The sequence below is a fragment of the Scomber japonicus genome, chromosome 14 (genome assembly GCF_027409825.1).
Source record: "Scomber japonicus isolate fScoJap1 chromosome 14, fScoJap1.pri, whole genome shotgun sequence".
In the NCBI taxonomy this organism is placed as follows: domain Eukaryota; kingdom Metazoa; phylum Chordata; class Actinopteri; order Scombriformes; family Scombridae; genus Scomber; species Scomber japonicus.
In genome coordinates, this window is record NC_070591.1 from 24672334 (window position 1) to 24693211 (window position 20878).

Sequence of the window (20878 nt, forward strand, 5' to 3'; positions counted from 1 at the left end):
GAAATGAAAAAAATAGAAAGTAAAATAACATAATTAAGAGGAACATTACAATCTGCTTTGGAAAAAAACAAATATGTATTATAATCTTTTTTTTTATTCTTTCTCTGTAGAAAATTATTGAAGTTTCATTTCAAAATGACACATCCACTGTTTGAAAAAAGTGACACCTACTGCTACAAAACTATCAATAGCACCAAATGAAAACAAATTGTGGAATTACTTAAAAATGGAGAACTTAAATCTTAAATGTTGACGCAGCTAAAATTCTTTCACAGACATGACTTCTGAATTTTTTTCCTTAAATATACACTGTACTGAATAGGACAAAACTAAATGACAAAGTTCAAACATCACATTGCCAAGTCAGGCAATTGTAGGTCTATAGAACATAACGCACCTGTAACGCACCACAATCATTTCATCCCAAATCTGCCTCAAGATGTCACAATCTCAGTCACAGATCTCCAGGCTTGTACTGAAAGACTCGAGTAGGTTACAAGCTTCTCAGTGAACTCTCAGAGTCTTGTCAAGTCCTGTCACAGAGTCTGATGTGCAGAGCAGCACCCTTTTCTTTCTGGGTAAGATGCCAGGAAGTTTAATTTTAGATTGTATCGGTTTAGGAAAGGCCCTGTTAAAACCTGCAAGCACACACATAGTTTTAAGAAGCTGCCAATGGGTTGTATTTGAGATGGAGGCTTAATTGAGGATTATTTGAGAGAATTATGTTTTGAACAGAATTTTGTACACACTGAAGCTTCCCTTCTCTTTCCCCTTTGCCTCAGGCCAAATTGTGCCCAGAATGATGTAAACAGCAGCTGAAGGTGTGGCTTTCTCACCTGATGCTCTCTACAAAAACATGCCAAGTCTGTTGACAGTGGAGACAGACATATGTAAAAGAATGAATAGACTTCAATAATAACGTCCTGGTAAGATAATAACACTACAAAATAATCTTTCTACAAGTTGGCTCGCTACTCATTTGAAATCAAGGTGTTTTTATGTGATTCTTGTTTTATCTCTGTTTTTCCCCTTCGCTTTCAGTACAAATGTATATCCTTTATTGTCCTGTGTAGCATGGTGGGTTTAGAGGTAAACTGAGATTGCACCTTCCCATGAATGTCACAGCAATGGCAAAAAGACACAGTAACCAAGGCAACAAAATTATCCGTCATTTTAAAAAAAAAACTTCTAAGAGGTTACAAATTGCTTCGTTGATGATTGGGATCCAGTAATCTTGCTGTGTCATCTCTGTTAATAAAGCATTACAGGGGGAATACAACCCAAGCAGAAAAAGCTACAAGTCTTTGGTATCTGCTTCATTTCAACGCGCTTTCGCTAAATATTAATAAATATTGAAACATTAATGGATGAATAATACATTAAAATCGCTGTCTTGGGGTTCATGCCTGTCATCTCCTGAATGCTAGATTGTCTATTTGTGTGGTTACAGTCTACAGACTGAAAGCTATTTGTGCTGCTTGGGCAGTCCTTGGGGCATCTCATATAGTCCTAATGTCCTCATAAGCAGCAGTGGCTAACCTCCCTTAATGAGGATTAATGCAGGATCAGATTGGAGTTTGTGTCTTTCCAGACACACTTCAACCACAACATTTCCACCTGCCTGTTATTGATTGTGCTCGTTGAGCTACAATTTGGCTCTATGCCTCTGTGCAACCTCTGGGAACATGTGTTAAATGGAAGGCTTGTGAAAAATAAAGTTAGATGGTGATGGTGGTGGTGATGGTGGAGGGCAGGGGAGGGGTGATATGCAGGATTGCACTGTAAACCTATATGAGCCCAAGAGAATGGGGAGAAATGGAATAATAAAAAAATGGGGGAATGGAGGAGAGTACGTAAGAGTCAGGTTTGGGAACATTGAATATTGTCCATGTCATGGAACAGTGCCTCTATCCAAGTGGGTATTGGCTCTATATTTTTATCATTATGTTGCCATGGACAACCAAAAATTATTTAATTTATCTGTGAATCCTGAGTCATTCTTGAGTTTTAGACCAACACACTGGCATCCTCAGCTTAAATGTCTAACTTTAAATAACAGAATATCAGTGGTTCTGGCATTAGCTGCTACTGAATCCATTATTTATCTGTGACATACAATATTAACAGTTTAATCGGTATGATTTTATGATCTGATTACTGTGACATTTCAAGGGATTTCGCTGGGTTTCTGTCAACTTTCTGTCATTTAACAACCAAACATTAAAAACACTAAAGTATCAAGCAATCTGTCAGCCACATTACCCATGAAGCAAAAACTGGCAATATTTTAATTTTCTTCCACAGCCATCAGTAAAACCTGTTTCTTTAGATTTTCAGCATGTTTTTGCCTCTTCCCTCTCAGTGGTGATGTCCCATATTCGTAGGTTCCTCTCATACATCACATCTAAATATAGACTTTCACGGCTGCTGAGCAAGAACCAGATATAAAAAAAATAAATAAAAAATGAACACACAAAAGAATGTAGGCATCACCGAGACTAGGTGTAACAGAGAGGAGATGGGTGAGGTGTACTACTGTCCACTGGAATGTATACAAGAGCCAGCCAGTCACTAGGAACGGGGAGGTGGGCTTGGTGGCTTGGTGAGGGTGTTGGGGGAAGTCTCGGTGGTGGCCACTAGTCATACTGGCCCTTCAGTCAACCCTTCCAGGGGAAGGCTGGTGGCATTGTCAGTGGGCTGCGGGTCGTCCTGGGGATGTGAGGGCACGTGGGCGGCAGCAGCCAGGCTGGCATAAGGCAGGTGGCAGTCAATGTGCAGAAAGGGTGGGTAGTGCTGGCGGTAGCAGATGTACGCGAACAACAACCCAATCACTCCTCCAACAAAGGCGTCTGTAAAGTCACAAAAACACATATATTTTAAGGTATGGATCAATTGTTAATTTTAGCATATGTGGAGGAGCAAAATACCACCTACTCTTAGAATGGATACAATTAATTAGACATTACTGTATGTGTTACATTGTTCCAGTGAGCATTCTTCATGCCTGGCTCATTGAGAGGGTGATGAAAATAAACTGAAAGGCAAAGCAATGACTCTGTTCTACTGAACACTGGGCTCACATGCCTTTGGGTAGGCTGTCTCTGTCACTTTGTCATCTGTGCTGAATAGCCTCAGATTATACCTGCCCCCCTTTAAGCTATAATACATCATATAATATCACACTGCCATAGTGAATATTGAGCCGTTAATGCAGGGTATAGATCGAAATGACATGGCCAGCTGGTAACTGGAGCAGTTGACGCAGAGGCCTCCGTAATACCAAAATTACATATTTCCATACTGTAGGTCTCTTTTTATTTTCTCCTCTTATAACAACAATTTTCACTATTCAGAAAGTATAAAATGTTTAGTTTTGATTGATTATTGATTATTAATTAATGTATTATTTAATAAAAACACTTTGTGACTGTCTCACAGTCATGTACATCAATAAACATCTACACCAACGCCTCCTCATGCTTGTGTAGACAAATTTGACCAAATTGAGTAAGACTAAAAAACTAAAAACATTTTCTCTGTATGAATATATTTTTATAGATCTTAGTTTAGTTTTCATTAACTACAATAACCTTGCTACTGTCAACTGAATTGAATAGACAGAGACCTGATGCAATATTATGTATTGTTTGGTGGCCTCACTGAGACAGTGATTGGAAGCCCTGCCTCTTCCTCCCCGAGGACAGAGTGCACCTACAAGGTGTGAGGGAATGGTGAGAATATTAGCATCCATCAAGCATGGCTCAGCAGCCAGGCTAATGGAGGCTCCCAGCTTGTGTTTACACTGACTGCAGATTGAGGCGCCTCAAGTGAAATGAGCTGCACCATTGCTGCTCAGTTACAAAATTTTCCATGTAGAGAAATTAGGAAGACGACGTATAGGGCTGAGAAGTATGGAGGGGTCACAGAATGTGGTCACCTGGGTTGTAACTATTGTATGTGTTGTGCTTCTGATGTACATACATATTGGTTGTTAAATGAGTTGTCTGTAACGTAGCTGGAACATATGGCTCTCTAAAACTAATTAACACCATATATCATTGTATTACTGTACCATATATTCTCTCCCTCAGCCACCCACATAGTATATGTCCCTGAAAGTCTCCCTCCAGTCCTCTCAGAACATATATGAAAAAGATAGGAAGATATAAAAAAGAAGGTATGGTATGAGGGTTTTCTTTCAAGGCTATTGAATTGCTACTTCATTGTCATCTCAGGCAGTTTTCACGGAAATTAAAACCAGTCATTAAGTTATGGCTGATAGAAAACATCCTTTTAAGACAGTTTTTCCACAATTGAATTTACTCTGTTGTGCAAGCAAGCACGCTATCTGTCCTTCCTAAATTACTGTACACTCTTAAGTTTCTCCTTGATTTGTCAGCCATGCTGATTAAGCAAAACATGTGAGATTACAAAAGCATCTCTGAGTATAATAGTTATAAAACTGTCTTAGTCCAGCAGCAACGCTTCTCAGGTTTTTACAAGCAGATTTAACAGTGTGTAAGTCAGGAGGACGCAGCATTTTCTTGACAGTAATTTTGATATATGCAGGAAAATTACATTCAGGGTTGTGTCCATGCTCTTAGCCTGACCTTGCCAGTGGTGTTTGTAGTCGCAGGTACGGGAAAGTGCAATCATCATAGCGCTGTAGAGGGGCAGCACCATGGCACAGAGACGCCAGCTACGCCCCCGACCCTGATCCGTAAAGCACTGCAGCTTCCCCGCCAGGTAAAAAGAGGTGAAGCCAAGACCAGAGAATGCAACTAGCAGGGAAAGAGAAGTGGGCAGACAAAGAGAAAGAAGAGACAGAAGGTCAGGGTTGGATATCATATACAGCATTCAGATTATAAGCTCTCATCCTCTCTGTAGCAGCCTCTTGTATATATATGAAAACTGTGGCCAGAGCATTAAATTTGTGCCTCAAGGGACTGTCTTATAAACGCCAAGCCTCTTGATTATACTGATGGTAAGGCATTAATTCCTAAGTGTGATGATCAAGTGTAAAAGAATAAAATCAACAATGACAGGGACAACCTTGGTGTGATAACAAAGCATTTAAATACGGAAAAACATAATGAAGAAGGCAGATTTGCAGTCTGTCCACTGCAACCCACTTGCAAGGAAGCTCACTGAGGGATGAAACTTCAGTCTGTTGGGTAGACTAAGTCATTGCGTGCGACAGGTGCCTGAGAGCACAGGGAGAAAAACCACATCTAGTCAGCTAAACCCAGCACATCCCACACACTGAGGGAGACCTATATAGAGATGTGCATACCCCGGTAAAGAGGAGTGTGTATGTGGCATTAGTGTGTGTCCCTAAGCCAATGCACACCACAAAATTAGATTCTTAATGAATGGTCTCTATGCAAGCGCTGTCTAACTAAGATAAGAATAGAGACTTTGTGAGTCCCAAATTATACCTCACTTGTGGATTTGAATTATACAGATCTGATGTAGGGATACAACGCTGATCTATAATATTCTGTTTATCTTGCAGCCCTCATTTGAAAAGGTCTACCAACACCTGAACACTGGAGGTCACAATGAAATCTAAAATAAATGTGCCTAATCTACTGGCCATGCTGTGCTGAAGGGGGTCTGTGTCTTACTTGCTAACGTAGCGTAAGAGAAACAGTGGTGGTCTAATTGTATGAATTAAAGATAGTGTGATGGAGGCGTAAAAGGTGGTGCTGAGACAGGGTCATTAGTTTACTGCCGCAGCGGGCCAAACTGCACCCATCACCACCCATCAGCAGCCCATTTGTCAATCCACCCCAAAACTGGCCAAGAATACTAAGGATGGCGAAACACGTGTTTAGCCTGTAGAGAGAGAGAGAGAGAGAGAGAGAGAGAGAGAGAGAGAGAGAAGGAGGGATGGTGGGAAGAGAGGGCAGAGGGAGAAAGTCCAGCTGTCGCCTTGGCTGTTCTCCTGTCAAGGAGCAAGAGTTGACTCCATTAAGAACTCGGCATTTCCCATTAAATGATTCAGATGAATATATTGAATGACTGGTGTAGGCTGATATTGGGCTATTATTAAAAATGGTTATACAATGTCACCCACCTTGGAAATGATGGATATTATGTTTGTTTGACTGCATTATTACTTTAAAATTGATTCCTATTCTGAACCCGTAAACAGGGCTGACTCTAATGTGGGATGTTGCTATGTGCAGTTGCTCCCCAGCCAACATCTCAACGTGAGCTCATAAATGTGGGCAAAATGGGCAACACATAGCCAAGAGCTTGAAAGATAAACTGTGTGGGACCCATGAGTGTGGAAATGATGCTTCTATGAGGACACATCTAAACATTTCTGCTGATCTATACATAGAATTGTGTTTTAGGTGTCCATTCAAGTTATAGAGGCCCACAGAGGAACCAAATTACACACACAATACATTATACAGTCCAAAGTCTAATAAAACTACCTAAGCACAGCACTTCTTTGAGCTAGGATGCTCGTAGTGACAATGCTAGCTGGTTACTGCATTCATTATCTAGCTATGCCTGTTAGCATGCTAACATTTGCTACTAAACACTAAACACAGACTGAAACTGTTAGCTGCTGGTGGCATTAGACACATGTATGACACATTGGGGACATGTGTTTAATTTCATGGGATAAACAGCCTTTCTTTATTTCAAAGTGAGTGAATTCTACAGAGACAGGGCTTAGTGCCTCACCCCTGGACTCCCGAACTGACCTGTTTGCCAAGTGGGGTCTGACAACTTGACACCGACCAGTTAAATACTGTGACAAAACAGAGATTGAACAGACTTTCCTAGAGACTATTTCTGCCCAATAACTAAATTATGGTCTGAACTAAAAGCATAAATGACCTTTGGGGTCAATTGAACCAGGAGAAAGGAGCGATAACTCAACAAACATTGACAGAAAATCTCCTTTTCTTATTTCCCTGGACCAGAGTCAGAAACTTTAACTCACATTCGTGGAGGACATTCATTGAGTCTCTGCAAATCAGAGCCAAATCTGTTCTTCATTATAGAAATACATGAATAATGGTAGCTATAACTGTGATAGCTTTGTGTTAATCTATTGAGGAGATCTTAATTTAGAATTTTATTATATTAAAACCTGACAATATTGGTAAGGTTAGAACTTCAAATTGACTTTTTTATGTTACGTATATTTAATTATTGATATGTTAATCAGGTAAACAATCATATTTCTATAGTTAAATCGGAAAAGTAGTTGTATTGAATGAATGAAGTTCTCTGAAGTAATACAAGTGTAAAATATGTATGAACAATTTCACATTGGAGTTTTCTTTCATCATGAAATAATAGTCTTATTGAGTGTTTTATATTAGTAAGAAAAAGTAAGATTTATGTTGAATTTATATTTGAAATTATGTTATTCATGTTAAAATGTAATCTAGTCAAATAATGGTTGCTTTATTCACTATAATACTACACTTTTAGTTTCACTAGACTAAGACGTCTCGTTTCTTTATCTTTGTATGAACGTATGTCAGTTTTTCTTTATTTGAAACATTAAGTCTTGTGTTTCCACTGATAGCATTTGCTTTTAAAGTCAACTGAAATGGCGTTATCCCCTACCGAATAAAGATTTCAGTGTAGTCAGATTAAACTTTATTCAGCAGTAAACTAGGATTACATGAAGCCAGTGAAAGCATGAATCCTCAACTCAACTGACATGTCGTTTTGAAGAAGATAGCAATACTTAAACTGGATATTGGCTGGCGTGCTGAGAGAAGTACTACAAAAAAAACTGGGAGTTAAGCTGACATAAAGACTCTTTTACAGAGCAGCCCAACACTTGGCTTGGCTCCTCTTCACTGGTGGTTTAACACCATTGCATTGCAAAGACTACTCTGCAATGTCAGGCTGACTCTCAACAATGCAGCTAACTACTGTACAGCTCCATTAACACAAACCTCGACCTGCTGTGAGGACATCAGCTACAAAAAAGCCTGTCAACTGTCAAGGCATAACATGACTTTGTGATTGAGGGTTAATGTGGAATAACAAGTGAATTCAGAGTTTAATGTTTCCTTTACACATTAAAGATTACCCTTCAAGGAGGTGATGCCCATCATACAAGGTTTAATATGGATTAATACCTAATATTATTACAAACAGAAGCAAAGGAATAAGCATATTCAGTAGGACACATCCTTACGAGAACATGAATATCTGTACCAAATATCATGGCAATCCACCCAACAGTCATCAAGACATTTCAGTCAACTGACCGACAGACAGTGCTATCTACAGAGCTATCACTAGTTCAAATAAAAACAGCATTTGCTTACTTACAGACACAGAATTCATGTTCCAACTAACACATTCATGAACCTGACAGACATGACTTATGTAACGTGGGTCCTGCCTGGCAAGCTCATTTTGCTGCCTGGGCCACTTATGGTGAATTACACAATCTCAGCTACAGAAACCATATGGTGCTTTATGTGGTTTGGTGTGGACCATTTTAATAGCTTGAGCTTTAAAGTGGAACAGTAGTTCAATACATTTATTAATACATTTAATATATTCAGCACATTAACTCAATCCATGTGGAGAGCAGGGAAAATATTAAACATGCTAAAATTAATTAGCACCCTGTGATATGTAATACCCTACATACCCTCTACATCACCACCCACAAAGCATCAGTGGAAAGTCATATTACTTTCATGTTTTCCTGCTCCTTCTCCTCTGCCTCTTTCATATATCACTCATTGTGTTTTACTGTGCTTTTTTAATGGTTCTGCATGGTTGATCGTGATTGTGATTGATTGATTGATTGATGGATTGTGACCATGTATTCACCAATGAGTAGGCAGTTGTGTGTCTTTGGGCTTCTGTATAGTACATCTCCAAAGTACCAGCTAATGTATCAGCTGCTTCACATGGACAACACTTATAGAGCACCTTTCTACTCTTCTGACCACTCAAACTCAACTTCATGCTACATGCCGACAATCACCCATTGACACACACATTCATATGCTAATTATAGAGGCTTCCACGCAAAAATAATTATTAGACGTTGTCATTTTCAGATTCTAAAAACCTGCTAATTTTCCATTTAAACCTATGTGTTTGATGAATGGCACTTTTGTGGCAATGCACTGTGGGCGTTAATCAAGATAGAGAAATATGGAACAGCTGTAAATAGAGAGTGCATACACTATTCTGTTGGCCTTGTTTTTGGCCCGGTCACCTCTCATAGAATTGTAACAGCTGTGTATACATGTACCAGTTAAACAAAGAAAAGCCGCCAACCAACATATCATAAGGCAAACTGACACAATTTATTAAAAATCCTTTATGTATAACTGTGCATATTGCATACCAGCACTGTGTTTGCAGACACGAAGAGTCAACATCATGAGGATTACACTAATAGAGATGCTTTGGTAAAAATGCATTATACATGACTGGGGACAGCTTGGATGTGTCTTCGCACACAGAGAGGCGCAAAAACACATTTCTACATGTAATATTACCATAATCTGCTAAGCTAATACATTTGCATCAGCAAGGTTAACCAATGAATACTAAGTGTACCTAAAACCCAGTGAAGGCTGCCCCTCAAGAGGCAGCAGAGGCCTCCTGAAAGGCCAGAGGACAGAGAGTAGACCAATAAAGGCAAAACATCACAGTAATGAATGTGCTCCATGTATTTTTAAAGTATTGAAGTGTAATTCCCCCGAGACAAAACAAAGATGCCCTAATGAGAGTGATGAGTGCAGTGCGATTGCTTTTTTTTTCATCTTCAAACAAGCATAAACTTTATTCAGAAGTTCTGAGAGGAGAAGAAGAAGAAGCGCTGTGAGTCTGATCGCTCTTTTCAACAGCAAATGGGGCTGGTGATTTCTGTAAAGATGGAAGAATTCAGATGCACTAGATACAAAAAATAGAAAAGGTAGAGGGTAATAAAGAAAGATGGATGTAAATGTTTGTATTGGAACAATTTGCAATAAATATGACACAGTTATTCCACTGTTGCAGTATTTGAAGGCATATCAAACAGCATAATGGGTGAGTATGAAGAAAATAGCATTATCTATCATCTATGTAACTTTATTAACTCTGTATCTGAAATAAGCTGTCATACTGAGTGTCCTGAATGTATTAATATAACTAGGATTGAGTTATACAGTATCTCTCACTCCAAGCTCCAAAATCCTGTATTTTGGTTTAGATTTTGCTGCTGGAAGTGGTTCAGTGGTCAGATTTTAGGTTCAACAATGGGAACATTTTTGGGAGACTGTTGTTGTACAGGTGTGGTGAATACACATCCTAAAATGTTGTTACTTTATTTCTTTTAGTTCCTTCAAGAATAACACTGGTTTATAAAACAGTTGAATGGTTGTATCTGAGATCATTTGTCATAATTCCCATCAGAACGTGATGCTATTACAGCAACAGCAGCTTATATTAATACTCATCTGGCAAACCTATCCTGTGTGTTACACTGTGAGAATAGAAATGTAATGATAACTTAGCGACACTAAATAAACAGTGGGTTGCTTCAGGACTTCAAAGTACTATTACTGACACCATTTTTTTTTTGCTCACATGAGCTTTGTGTTTCCACTATAATCTACTGCTGATTTATGAAGAGTGATGTAAACATTTGATGTCATCTATAAAAGGGAAAACTTTAGCTTACAGGGCCAAATATTTTTGTTGACAGATTTGGCTTCCGAGCCGCTATTTGCCTATTGGGTTAGACATTTCAAAGAATATTTTGAAAAAAAATGTTCTCCTCTGTGAACAGAAGGGTTACCAATTCTTGTCATCACATGCCTGTTTCATCCATTTTTTTTTAAATCACATTTTAAATATAGACATTTTGTTTATTTCCATAAAATTGTGGGAGATGTTACAGCTCCAGATGATGACAGAGCAGCATGATAAATTAAAATAAACATAATTTTGTTGTCATAAACTTTTTTTATTTTATTGTTTTGCAGTTGTTATTCTTCCAATAAAAACTACAATTTTCAGCACAGGAGGGTTCCTTCAAAATATACTTTGAAAAAAGTTTTTTTTTTTAAACAAATGTTCTACAATTAAAATCACATTAAGAGTATTGTTCAGCCTCGGAGGAGGTACACCCTGCAAGTGCTTTCTTCTTTATATATCACTAATTTGCAGCTGTGGATAATGTTGTCATTACTATTATGTGCCACCTTGTGGAACAATGCAATACATGTTGGCATTCATCATACAGTATTCTCAAATTCCTTATTTTTGCAGTGTGAATGTACAGTACTTACATATTTTGGTTTATTCATGGCAATACTATCACAAAGGTAGCTCTGAATGAGATGACTAAAGAAGTATAAAGGAATGGCTGCAAACAAGGGAAGTACAGCAGACTGTGTGTTTAAAGGAAGGCAAGGAAGCCATGCTTAGTTTATAATGAGCTGTCCTGTTGAACCTGAAACAGTTTTTGACAAGTGAAGCAGTGGAGGAACACTCCCAGAGTGGAGTCATGCTCTGGTCAATGGTTCTGCAGACTAATAATTTGGATAAAACCAGCCTCTTTTCTATCCTGTTGAAATACCTATCATTGAATCATACCACACAGATTGACAGTAGCAGTTACACCTTCCCCCTCTCTGTCCCTCCTGATATGACCTCTGACCCTTCGTCACCCACAAAAGGCTCAATAGGAACTCATTATCAGCACTGTATAATTGCGGTTGCACTCCAGCCTGTTCCTCAATTTCTTTAAACACTCTAAACTGAAGTGTGCCTCAGTAAGCAACAGTAAACATATGAGAGCACGTTTTGCAGAAGGGCAATACTCTCCAGACGCTGAACTAATATGATGTACAATCCAAGCTGTGCTTAATTTAATATAGATGGTTATGTGTAAGTGGAAGAAGCAATGTGGAGATTCAAAAATGTGATTAGATCTGTCTCGCAGGATTCATCTAAGCACAGAGGAGAATGTAGATGGCAAGATGGCAGATGGTTTTTAAAAGTGCATATTAATTGATCATATCTAATGGCTTAATATGCACAGAGGATGATGGCGAGATGACTATGAGTAAGAAGGAGACAATTTCCTGCGACTGCTTTAGGGCTCGCTTGCTTCACCGCTGTGTGTATTGGTGCAGTGAGTCTGCAGGAGTTTGTATTTATCTGTTTGTTTTTACTCTATCTGGGACCTGTCTCCTCCAATTTCTGTTACTTTGTTACTTTGCTATGAGCTGAGGAAAAGAAATCTAATCACAGAAAACCTGCGCGGCTTTAAAAACTCCGAAATGCAATAATAGTGTGTGTGTGCTTTTAAAAAATAGCTGTCATCAAACACCCAAGCCTGTTCTATATTTATACGTTTGCCCCGGCTGATTAGGATAGATTACTTTGGGTGATATTCTTATAATGCAGATTATCCAATGTTTAGGGAAAAGTAAGCTGCCTCCGAATGCAAAACAGTTCCTTTTACCTAGAGTCAGTGTCTCAGGCTTCAAAGCAGCCTGGAGTGAAGCTGCGTTACAGCCAGATGCCACTTTGAATCAGCCTATATTCACTCTTGTCATTTGTTTGGCCCTATTCCCTGCCCGTGGCTACATTCGTCTGAGTAAAAGCTCTGTAACTTATGCGAAGTCCAACAAGCGTTGTCTCAGTAAAAAGGGACACAGACAGGAAATTGGATTTCTTCTGCTCTCTCAGACATGCTGGCATATGGGTGCTCCCTGTGTCCCCATCGCACGGTTCTCTCAATCACTTTCTCACTCACAGCTCAACAACATAAGGCTATTAGAGCTGCCACACAGATGAATGTAATCCATACACAGTGCTGCAGTGAATTACAGAGCAGTGTCCCTCTCTTCCATTTCTTATGGGACACAGCCAGTACTTCAAAGCATTTCTTTCTTAAAGCAGGTGTCTGAGAAGCTGCTTTAATGTTACACTAAAACATCTATTGGAAATCAGTCCGGACCATGAAATTACAGCCTCCGTTAAAGTCAATGAAACATTTCCACCATCTTTGCCATTTCTCACTTTACATAGCTTACGGAGATACGCAGTCATCCATTATGGTATCTTACTATGCTACTGTTACTGTACGAACAAAGACCATTTAATCCCATGTTTGATTTGGAGCCTTTCACAGACGTTCACCGCAGTCACACTCACAGTAGGATGGCAATTAAACACATTCACAAAACCATTTGACAAGCACTGTGTTCCTTACACACACAACAACACTCCATCTCTCAACAACATGTGCTTCTGACAGTTTAATTAGAGTGTAATATAAAGAAATGTTCAAGATGCTCATAACTGCTATGATTTTCACTCCTTTATCAAGTTTGAGCTACATGCAACCATTTGGTTATTTACACATTCATGTAATACTTAGCATTCTGCATAAAGACTTGTTGAGTATGAGTGTGAATCTAAAGTAGGGATTTAATAAGAAGTTTGAACAAAAGCAAACAATATAAATATCAAGCACGCCACATCTGAGGCACGGCTCACTGGAGGATATACAATATATTTTTCATTCTGCATAAAAGATATCAGGAGGTTCAGTAAGAATGTCGTTGTTGGTGGACTTTTCTAAGTGGCTAGAGTAAGAGAGAAAAAGAAATGTCAAAGTCGTGCAGTCTCTACTATGTTTTGATGTAAACCAAAGTTGTTCAACCAAAGAAAAGCCATAAATAAACAACATTGTTCTCACACCTTACACCTCTATACTTTCACACCTTAACTTCTGTGGATGCATTTTTATTTTCCTTTCACAACTTTTTTTTTTCTTCCTCTTTTTGAACTAAAAAAAAAAGAAGCCTTCTGTAGACAGGTGTTGTAAATTAGCATTTCACTAGAAACACTAAGTACACTGCATCTGGTGCTCGTGCATAATTGTAAGACAAAGTTACAAAGCTATTGTGATGTCCGTGTCAAATAAAATAAACTTAACTTCAAGTGGTGCTTTTTGAAAGATATCACCTCTTAAATACAATCCTTTCATGTCTGCTGCACCCTATAATGTGGAGAATTTATTCAACATCACTAACATCTGTGTGGCCCACAGCAAACACTCCATGCATACTTAGTATTCAGCGGCTGGACAACAGGAAAACACCTGAATTATTTAACGTGTTGCTGAAGTGAAAACAGCTTGGGAAGCAATATGGCTGAAAAGATATCCGGTGTCCCACATCGGTCTGCACAGCTGAACAGGATGAAGTCTGATGAAGCCGAAACAGTGAGTATACATTCATGAACCGAGTGAATGAGATGAATATGCTTTACTCAATCAATGATACCCATGAGCTACCCAATGAGCCGCTACGGGAGCTGTTAATTGAATGATAACTTATTGGTACTGTTGATGTCATCGGTGCTGTAATTAACTCTGAAGAGACACAACAACAAGATTACCATTACTATGAAATGTGAAGCAAACACCACTTTCACAGCCAGTCGGCACACACCTGGATTATTTTCTCCTTGGTGAAATGTTGCTCAGTGCATCGAGATCAAACTGAGTGAGGCATTACAGTTGTGTGCTGTTTTAATAATAAGTGAGCTGTACTGTAGTATATCTTTTGGCACTGTGTTGTGAGTGCTGGCAATGATCTGCTCGGACTGATACTCACAGGAGGAATGGCTACTGGGAAAACTCTTGCGTCCCTCTGAGACCAGATCTGGCTCTCCGGTGCACAGCATCTTCGCATTAACTTGTCCATCTGGGAAACAACGCTGGAAATAATCAGGCCTGGGTCTGGGAAATCAAAAACAATCCAAAAGATGGTTACAGCACCATTATAGAGAGAAATCCATTTCTTTTTTTCTTTTTCTGGGTATGTTCATGATAGTGTTTTCAAGAGCAATCTGCAGAGTTTCCACCATAACATTTATCATCGCTGAAAGAGCCTGTTTAAATGACATTTTTTTTAGAGTACCTGCCAACAATCAACTTGATAGTATTTGTGAAGACTCCATTCAAGGCGAGAGCCAAGGATACCGCTGCAGAGGAAAGATGGAGACACACAGTTAAATTAGCATCTCACAGAGGTTCATCGAGGTTGACAGAACATTTTCAATACACTGTGTTCAGCTTCGTAGAAACTATGATGCCTGTGGTAGAACTAACTTTACTATCAGTGCAGTCCAGGTGCAGTCTTGAAAGTTGCTTACTCTCCTGACATATTGTACAAATAAAACAGCCAAGTAGCTCCATGGGAATTTCCCCTGCAGCTGGGCAGATGGTTGTCTTGTCAGGATTTACAGTGTGTGTGTGAAACAGCCTCTTACAAATTCAAAGCTACAGTGGAAAGCAGGTTTCAAACACTGTACAAGCATCATACACACACACATGCACACACACACACACACACACACACACACACACACACACACACAGACACACAAACACAAACACATATACAGAAAAATACATGCACATGTTTTCTTGAAAATATTTTAAAATCAAATCAGATTTTTCATTCCATTCATCTCTATTCCTGACCTGTCACATTCACACATCCCATTAAATACACAGTAAATGTATTTTTTTTTTAAATAGTCACCAAAATGAGAAAAATCTGTGACAGCTTTATAGTTTTAAACATCTATCAGATATTTAATAGGGAGTGAAAGATGCAGAAAGTCTCCTCTCAGAAGTGGTGACAAAAATATTGCACCTTCTTAGAGCCTAATTTGACTGTGAAGCAATTACTGCTTCAGCTCAACATTGGGAATGTGGAGCAGGGGGGGACTATAGTCAGTTGACAGGTACGCACTGCACTGTAACTGTACGTAGACTTAATTAGCTATGAAGCAAACCACTGGGGCTAATCATTAGCCAGAGTGCCTGCCCTTGTAGGTTAATCCCGATAGTCTGCAGGCCAATTGAATTCGCCCCACATTGCCAGCGCTCAAATGTATTATGTTCCTGAGCCGCTGAGAGGAGCACAGTGTCAATATTATTTAACAGCTTGTTAATTTGGGAAAACTCAGTGCAGATCCGATGAAAGCCCAAAATGAGACATGTTCCGCTTGGCCAGTTCAAATATGGGACATTAAATTGCAATGTGTTCCCTTTGTCAGATCCCTCTCGCTCTGAGGACGCCTGGCACATACACTATTGCTCAAGTTGCCTTCATTCATATGAAGTCCAGTCTGCTGATGGTCATTAAAATATTAATAAATCTAGCGCTATCCCAAAGCTCACAGTAGCACTGGCAGTTGATTATTTTACACTTGCGCCTGGCATCAAACGAGCCAGTCTGTGTCGATGTAGCTGGGCTTGTTTAGCTAGCCAAACTTCTAAAAACATGTCATTTGCCCTTGACGCAAGATGTTGTATATGTGTGCTGACACATTGCCTCACCAGTTTAGCCTGGTCTCACATTCTATCTGCTACTTTAGGGAGGGAGGGGCGTGTATGATTGGCAATCACTTAGAGCCTACCACAACTGGACCTGCTGACACTGCATTCTTCCCTTCTTCCTCCTAATAGTGTTCAACCTTCCAGGATTGTGCTTGTACCTCTGGCCACCAAAATTGCTTACACCCATGTGCACTTGCACCCCAGAGTTTGCTAGACAGTTTCCGAAAATTACACACCTATTGAGAAAAGACTGCACTACTGCCATTTCTTTACCAAAATTGGTTGATTCTCTGAGGGAAAAAAATCCTTCTGAAATAACGGCAGCAGTCCAAATCTTTTCAACACTGTGCTGAACATTCTTAGATAGTTAAAGCTTTGACACACTAAACTGCAGAGACCAGTCAAACTCCTGTTATTGATAACTCTCTCATTGTCTAACTTACTGGAAAATGACTCCATCTACAGTATACACACCAACAGTAATGTCTCTGTGAGCCTCCAGAGTTCACATTCAGATGATGAATAATACTCTTCTTGCTTTGCAACCAAAATTAAAAATAATCACTGCAGACTCATCTCTGCATTGTTTTCTCTTTGGAAAATATAATCAAACTTCCAAAATGGCCTCATTATATCCTGACTAACAGATAGTTGAGCAATTAAGCTGCAGGAGTTTGGGAGTGATAAAGGGTTATTAGACAACTCTACAAAGGGGATATAGCATTTTCCTGCAAAGAAAATGGAAGAAAAGCAAACAATAAATGCAATATATTAGCAAACCTAAGTCCCATTGGTATTATAAGCATGAAAATCTAATTCAAAAACTTTAATTTATGCTAACACAGTTATATCTGAGAATTTGTTTCATGCATTCAGAGTTGTAAGACCCTCAGGGAGAACTTTGAACTTAATAAATTAGTGTGAATTCAGGCACAGCTACATTGCTGTGATGTGATTTTTAGCTCAGGAAAAAAGGTCTATAGGTAGTTAAAAAATATTTTTTTTTTCTTTAACTGCACACCCGCCAAAAATCTACCTTCATGATGTGTTTCTTTTCATTAGGTAACTTTGGAGCTATGTTCAAAACTACAGTATGATCATGTAGAAACTTGTCAGAATAATAGGTTTCCTCATGTTCTTTGTTCTTCTGAGTGATGTTGTTTTCCTGTACACCAATAAAGCCTCATAGAAGTGCTGCTCTGCAGGCAGTAATGGGCCTGTTAAGTTCTACACAGCACTCTAATCTCTACACAGATGCACTGAGCTACCCTCTCTCCAACCGATTCATCTCTTTGTGTCACTTTAATTGGATTTGTGCTAAACTTTCTTAATGCTCTCTGATGTGCCAAAAGCCTCGACAGACCTCTCGACTCAGGGAAAATGGCAAAGGGGGAAAGTCTGTATGAGAGAAGTGCCCAGATGCTGTTTGAAAATTGAACAAATAGCATGCGTTTTTAAATAGGTGTATGCACTCACAGCTCCTGTTATGAAGATGAACTTAAGTATGCTACCATATTGACTGTACTAGTAGATCACAGAGTTGAAAAAGCACACCAGAGTACTTTTAGTGACCAATTAGCCTCCAGGTAGCTTCCAGGTAAACCCAAGGAAAGATATTTGATAGCAAGAAAATGAGAAAGAGAAGAGCCTGGTTGTTATAAAAAATGTTTTAAGCTCTTATTACTGCAGTGTGTGCAGCAACCATGGTATAAAACACCTCTGTATAGCCTATTGAAAGCCAGAGCAACATTTTTTTTGATATACCATTTCAAATAATTTGCTCCACGTACCTAAACATGCCTCTTTGATTTCTGTCTTGTCCGTCCTCTGAATTATCTTCACCACAAATATCACCGCCAGTGGGGTAAGGAATGAAATTGCCTGTGAGGAAACAAAGACAAAAAGTGTACAGTTATCACTATGATATTAGAGATGCAGCACTCTATGGGGTTTTACCGGTTCATCGTAAAATGACTGCCTCAGGGAATGACATAAACTTATCAATTATTCAGAGTTAATATTAACAAGGCAAACTGAAGGGGCTTTTTTATTGTTCGTGGGATTTCCTACGTGCACAGAAACATAATTTTGCCCTTCACTTAAAAAGCGATTTGGGCCTTCTCAGCACCTATGTAGATAATCATGCTTCAGAATGTATTAATTACTTTCTGGCCAAATTCAATATATTTTCTTTGCCTTGAGCAACAGAGGTAGTAAAAACAAGGGCTGGATCTTACTTCCATTATTATAACACTCAAATTGAATTTCCCTTGAGTACTGCTCATCAGTTCAACCGCGTGTAAATCTGTATATCTCTTTGCCAATTATAAACTAATTTTGCACCTCACTGTACCCTTTGAAGTAGCTGGATTCAAACTTGTAATCACACTTGGATTCACATGCATGAATGCAAACAGTCACCATAGTGTGTTAATTAGTCTCAAAACCTGCACACAAAATAATCAGGCGTGTGCACGTGGTATGAGTGCACCAAATAGTATTTGTGAAAGGAAAAGCGCCCTCGTTCTGTGTGCACAACTGCAGTCCCACCAGCAGTAGACTGTGACGAGCGAGAGTCATTCACTCATAAAGCTGACTTTTGAGACTTTGGAGACTTTTTAATGGCAGTGGGTAAACAAATTTTAGTACCGTCACTTTCTGGATTTTAGAGCTTCAGATCAGAACGGTTACTATATTATTACATTCAATTCTTCAATTCCTGTATTTTCTAAAAAAAAAGAAAGAAAAAAGCCCTGTACATCACCTGAACTCCTCTGCAATATTTCTACAATACCAAGTGTCATATGATTCCTTTGGAGTGTAATTTTAAGCATCTCTCTCTTGTTGATATTTAGGACAGTATAAAAATACATGCTCCCCCATATCCTGTAGTCCACAATGCTCACATCCACCGGCAGCATGCTTATTCATGATGATTAATGTACTGTTCAGACTGGTGTGACCAAAGCTCATTCTTAAGATTATTTCCTTTGACTTTGTCTATCCAGCTTAGAGCTCAAATGGTTGCTGTCTCAAGCAACTGCCTGTCTTTGACTGTGCCGGTGATCAAATCAAACAGCCAGTTAAAGGTCATGGTCAGTGCTCAAAGTGACCAATTGAAGGAGTGGAGACGTCAGACTCTGTTGATTCCATCTCTGCCTCCGAAGTCTCAAAAGTCAACTTGACAAAGGAGCAACTGTTGAGCAGTTGTGAGTACATAGGAATTGTCAAGCTTGCGCTCATCACAGCCCTGTGTTCACAGCACTGCATTTGTGGACATATACTCACTCACAAGGATGCATTTCCACTCACTGATACTGTTGTGTGTGCTTATGTCACGTGCACACACTTGTTTTTTATGTGCATGGATTTTGACACTAAATAAATGTCATACTGTAACCACAGTATAAACAATATGATGAAAAATCTAGGCCTTATACACACTGCAAAGACATTTGAAAGTGGAAATAGACAACATTTTTGGCTTTAACTTATCATTATGAAGTAAAAGTTGTTTGCTCAGTGTAAAGGCTATAGAATAATGATACCATCAGTGTTTAGATTGGGTCCCTATAAGCCTCGCTTTCACTATCCAATTCTGTCCACCACCAGGTATAATCTTGCCAGGAAAATGAACCATCAACCATTGCACATATATATCTCTCTCTATATCTCATAATAATATGTTAGTGGCCAAACTTTTTCTATTGTGTTATTGCTTTATGATAAATGTAGAATATTGCACAGGCATATCTGATGAAACGCTACCTATATCTACGTACACTATGTTTTAGTTGCATTGAGTATACTACCTGAATAAATGATGGAGCTCTTTCTTCCCGCTAGATACAGTAGCAAAGAAGAAGAAATCCCTCTAGAAATCAGTTACCTAAGCTACCACCCCTTCAGCCAGAGAATACTGGGTCACTATTCAGCATGAATGTATTATAACAGCTACTGGATAGTGCTTTGCTGTTCAGCCTTGCAGCCAATTTTTCCCAGTGGACCCTCAATATTTCAGTGAAAGATACCCCTGCAGCCTAAAAAGCATTTTCCCCATAGGCCACCATTGTGAAAGAGACGTCTGTAAAACCATTGATAAGACACCTCAAACTGCAAACAAGGTCAATTATGACTCCTTGTTTTATGAATTTTTGATCCATGGAGGTTTTATATTGGTAACATTTTCCTCGAGCTAAGAAAAGCAATTTAAAAATCTGTGACATCATCACAACATAAAGTCTACAGGCCAATGGGGGAAAACATCACTGCACATATTCAGTGGGCTGCAGAACGCCAAAGGAAGAAACTTTGTGTGGTGTATGCGTCAGCCGAGCAATTTTCAATGGATTGCATGAGGTGCCATTTTTGGTCCAGTATCCACCTCTTATAATACATCCATTTTATTCAGTCAGGTTGGCTGTTCAACACAGTCTCAATACATTGTCTGCAAGTTGACTGTGTTGAGCTATCAGGCTGATCTACTTGTTCATATAAAAATCAACA

General features: G+C 39.1%; 1 protein-coding gene across 1 annotated transcript in view; it reads right to left on the minus strand.

The window, feature by feature from the left end:
• Positions 1-2489: 2489 nt before the first annotated feature.
• Positions 2490-20878, minus strand: part of plpp4 (phospholipid phosphatase 4) — a 43692-nt gene continuing 25303 nt past the window's right edge. The window contains exons 3-7 of the mRNA XM_053333013.1: positions 18163-18253; positions 14943-15006; positions 14637-14761; positions 4611-4781; positions 2490-2849 (exon numbers count right to left, since the gene is read on the minus strand). Of these exons, the coding sequence (XP_053188988.1) occupies positions 2641-2849; positions 4611-4781; positions 14637-14761; positions 14943-15006; positions 18163-18253 (660 nt within the window). The 3' untranslated portion in view covers positions 2490-2640. The remainder of the gene's footprint in view (positions 2850-4610; positions 4782-14636; positions 14762-14942; positions 15007-18162; positions 18254-20878) is intronic.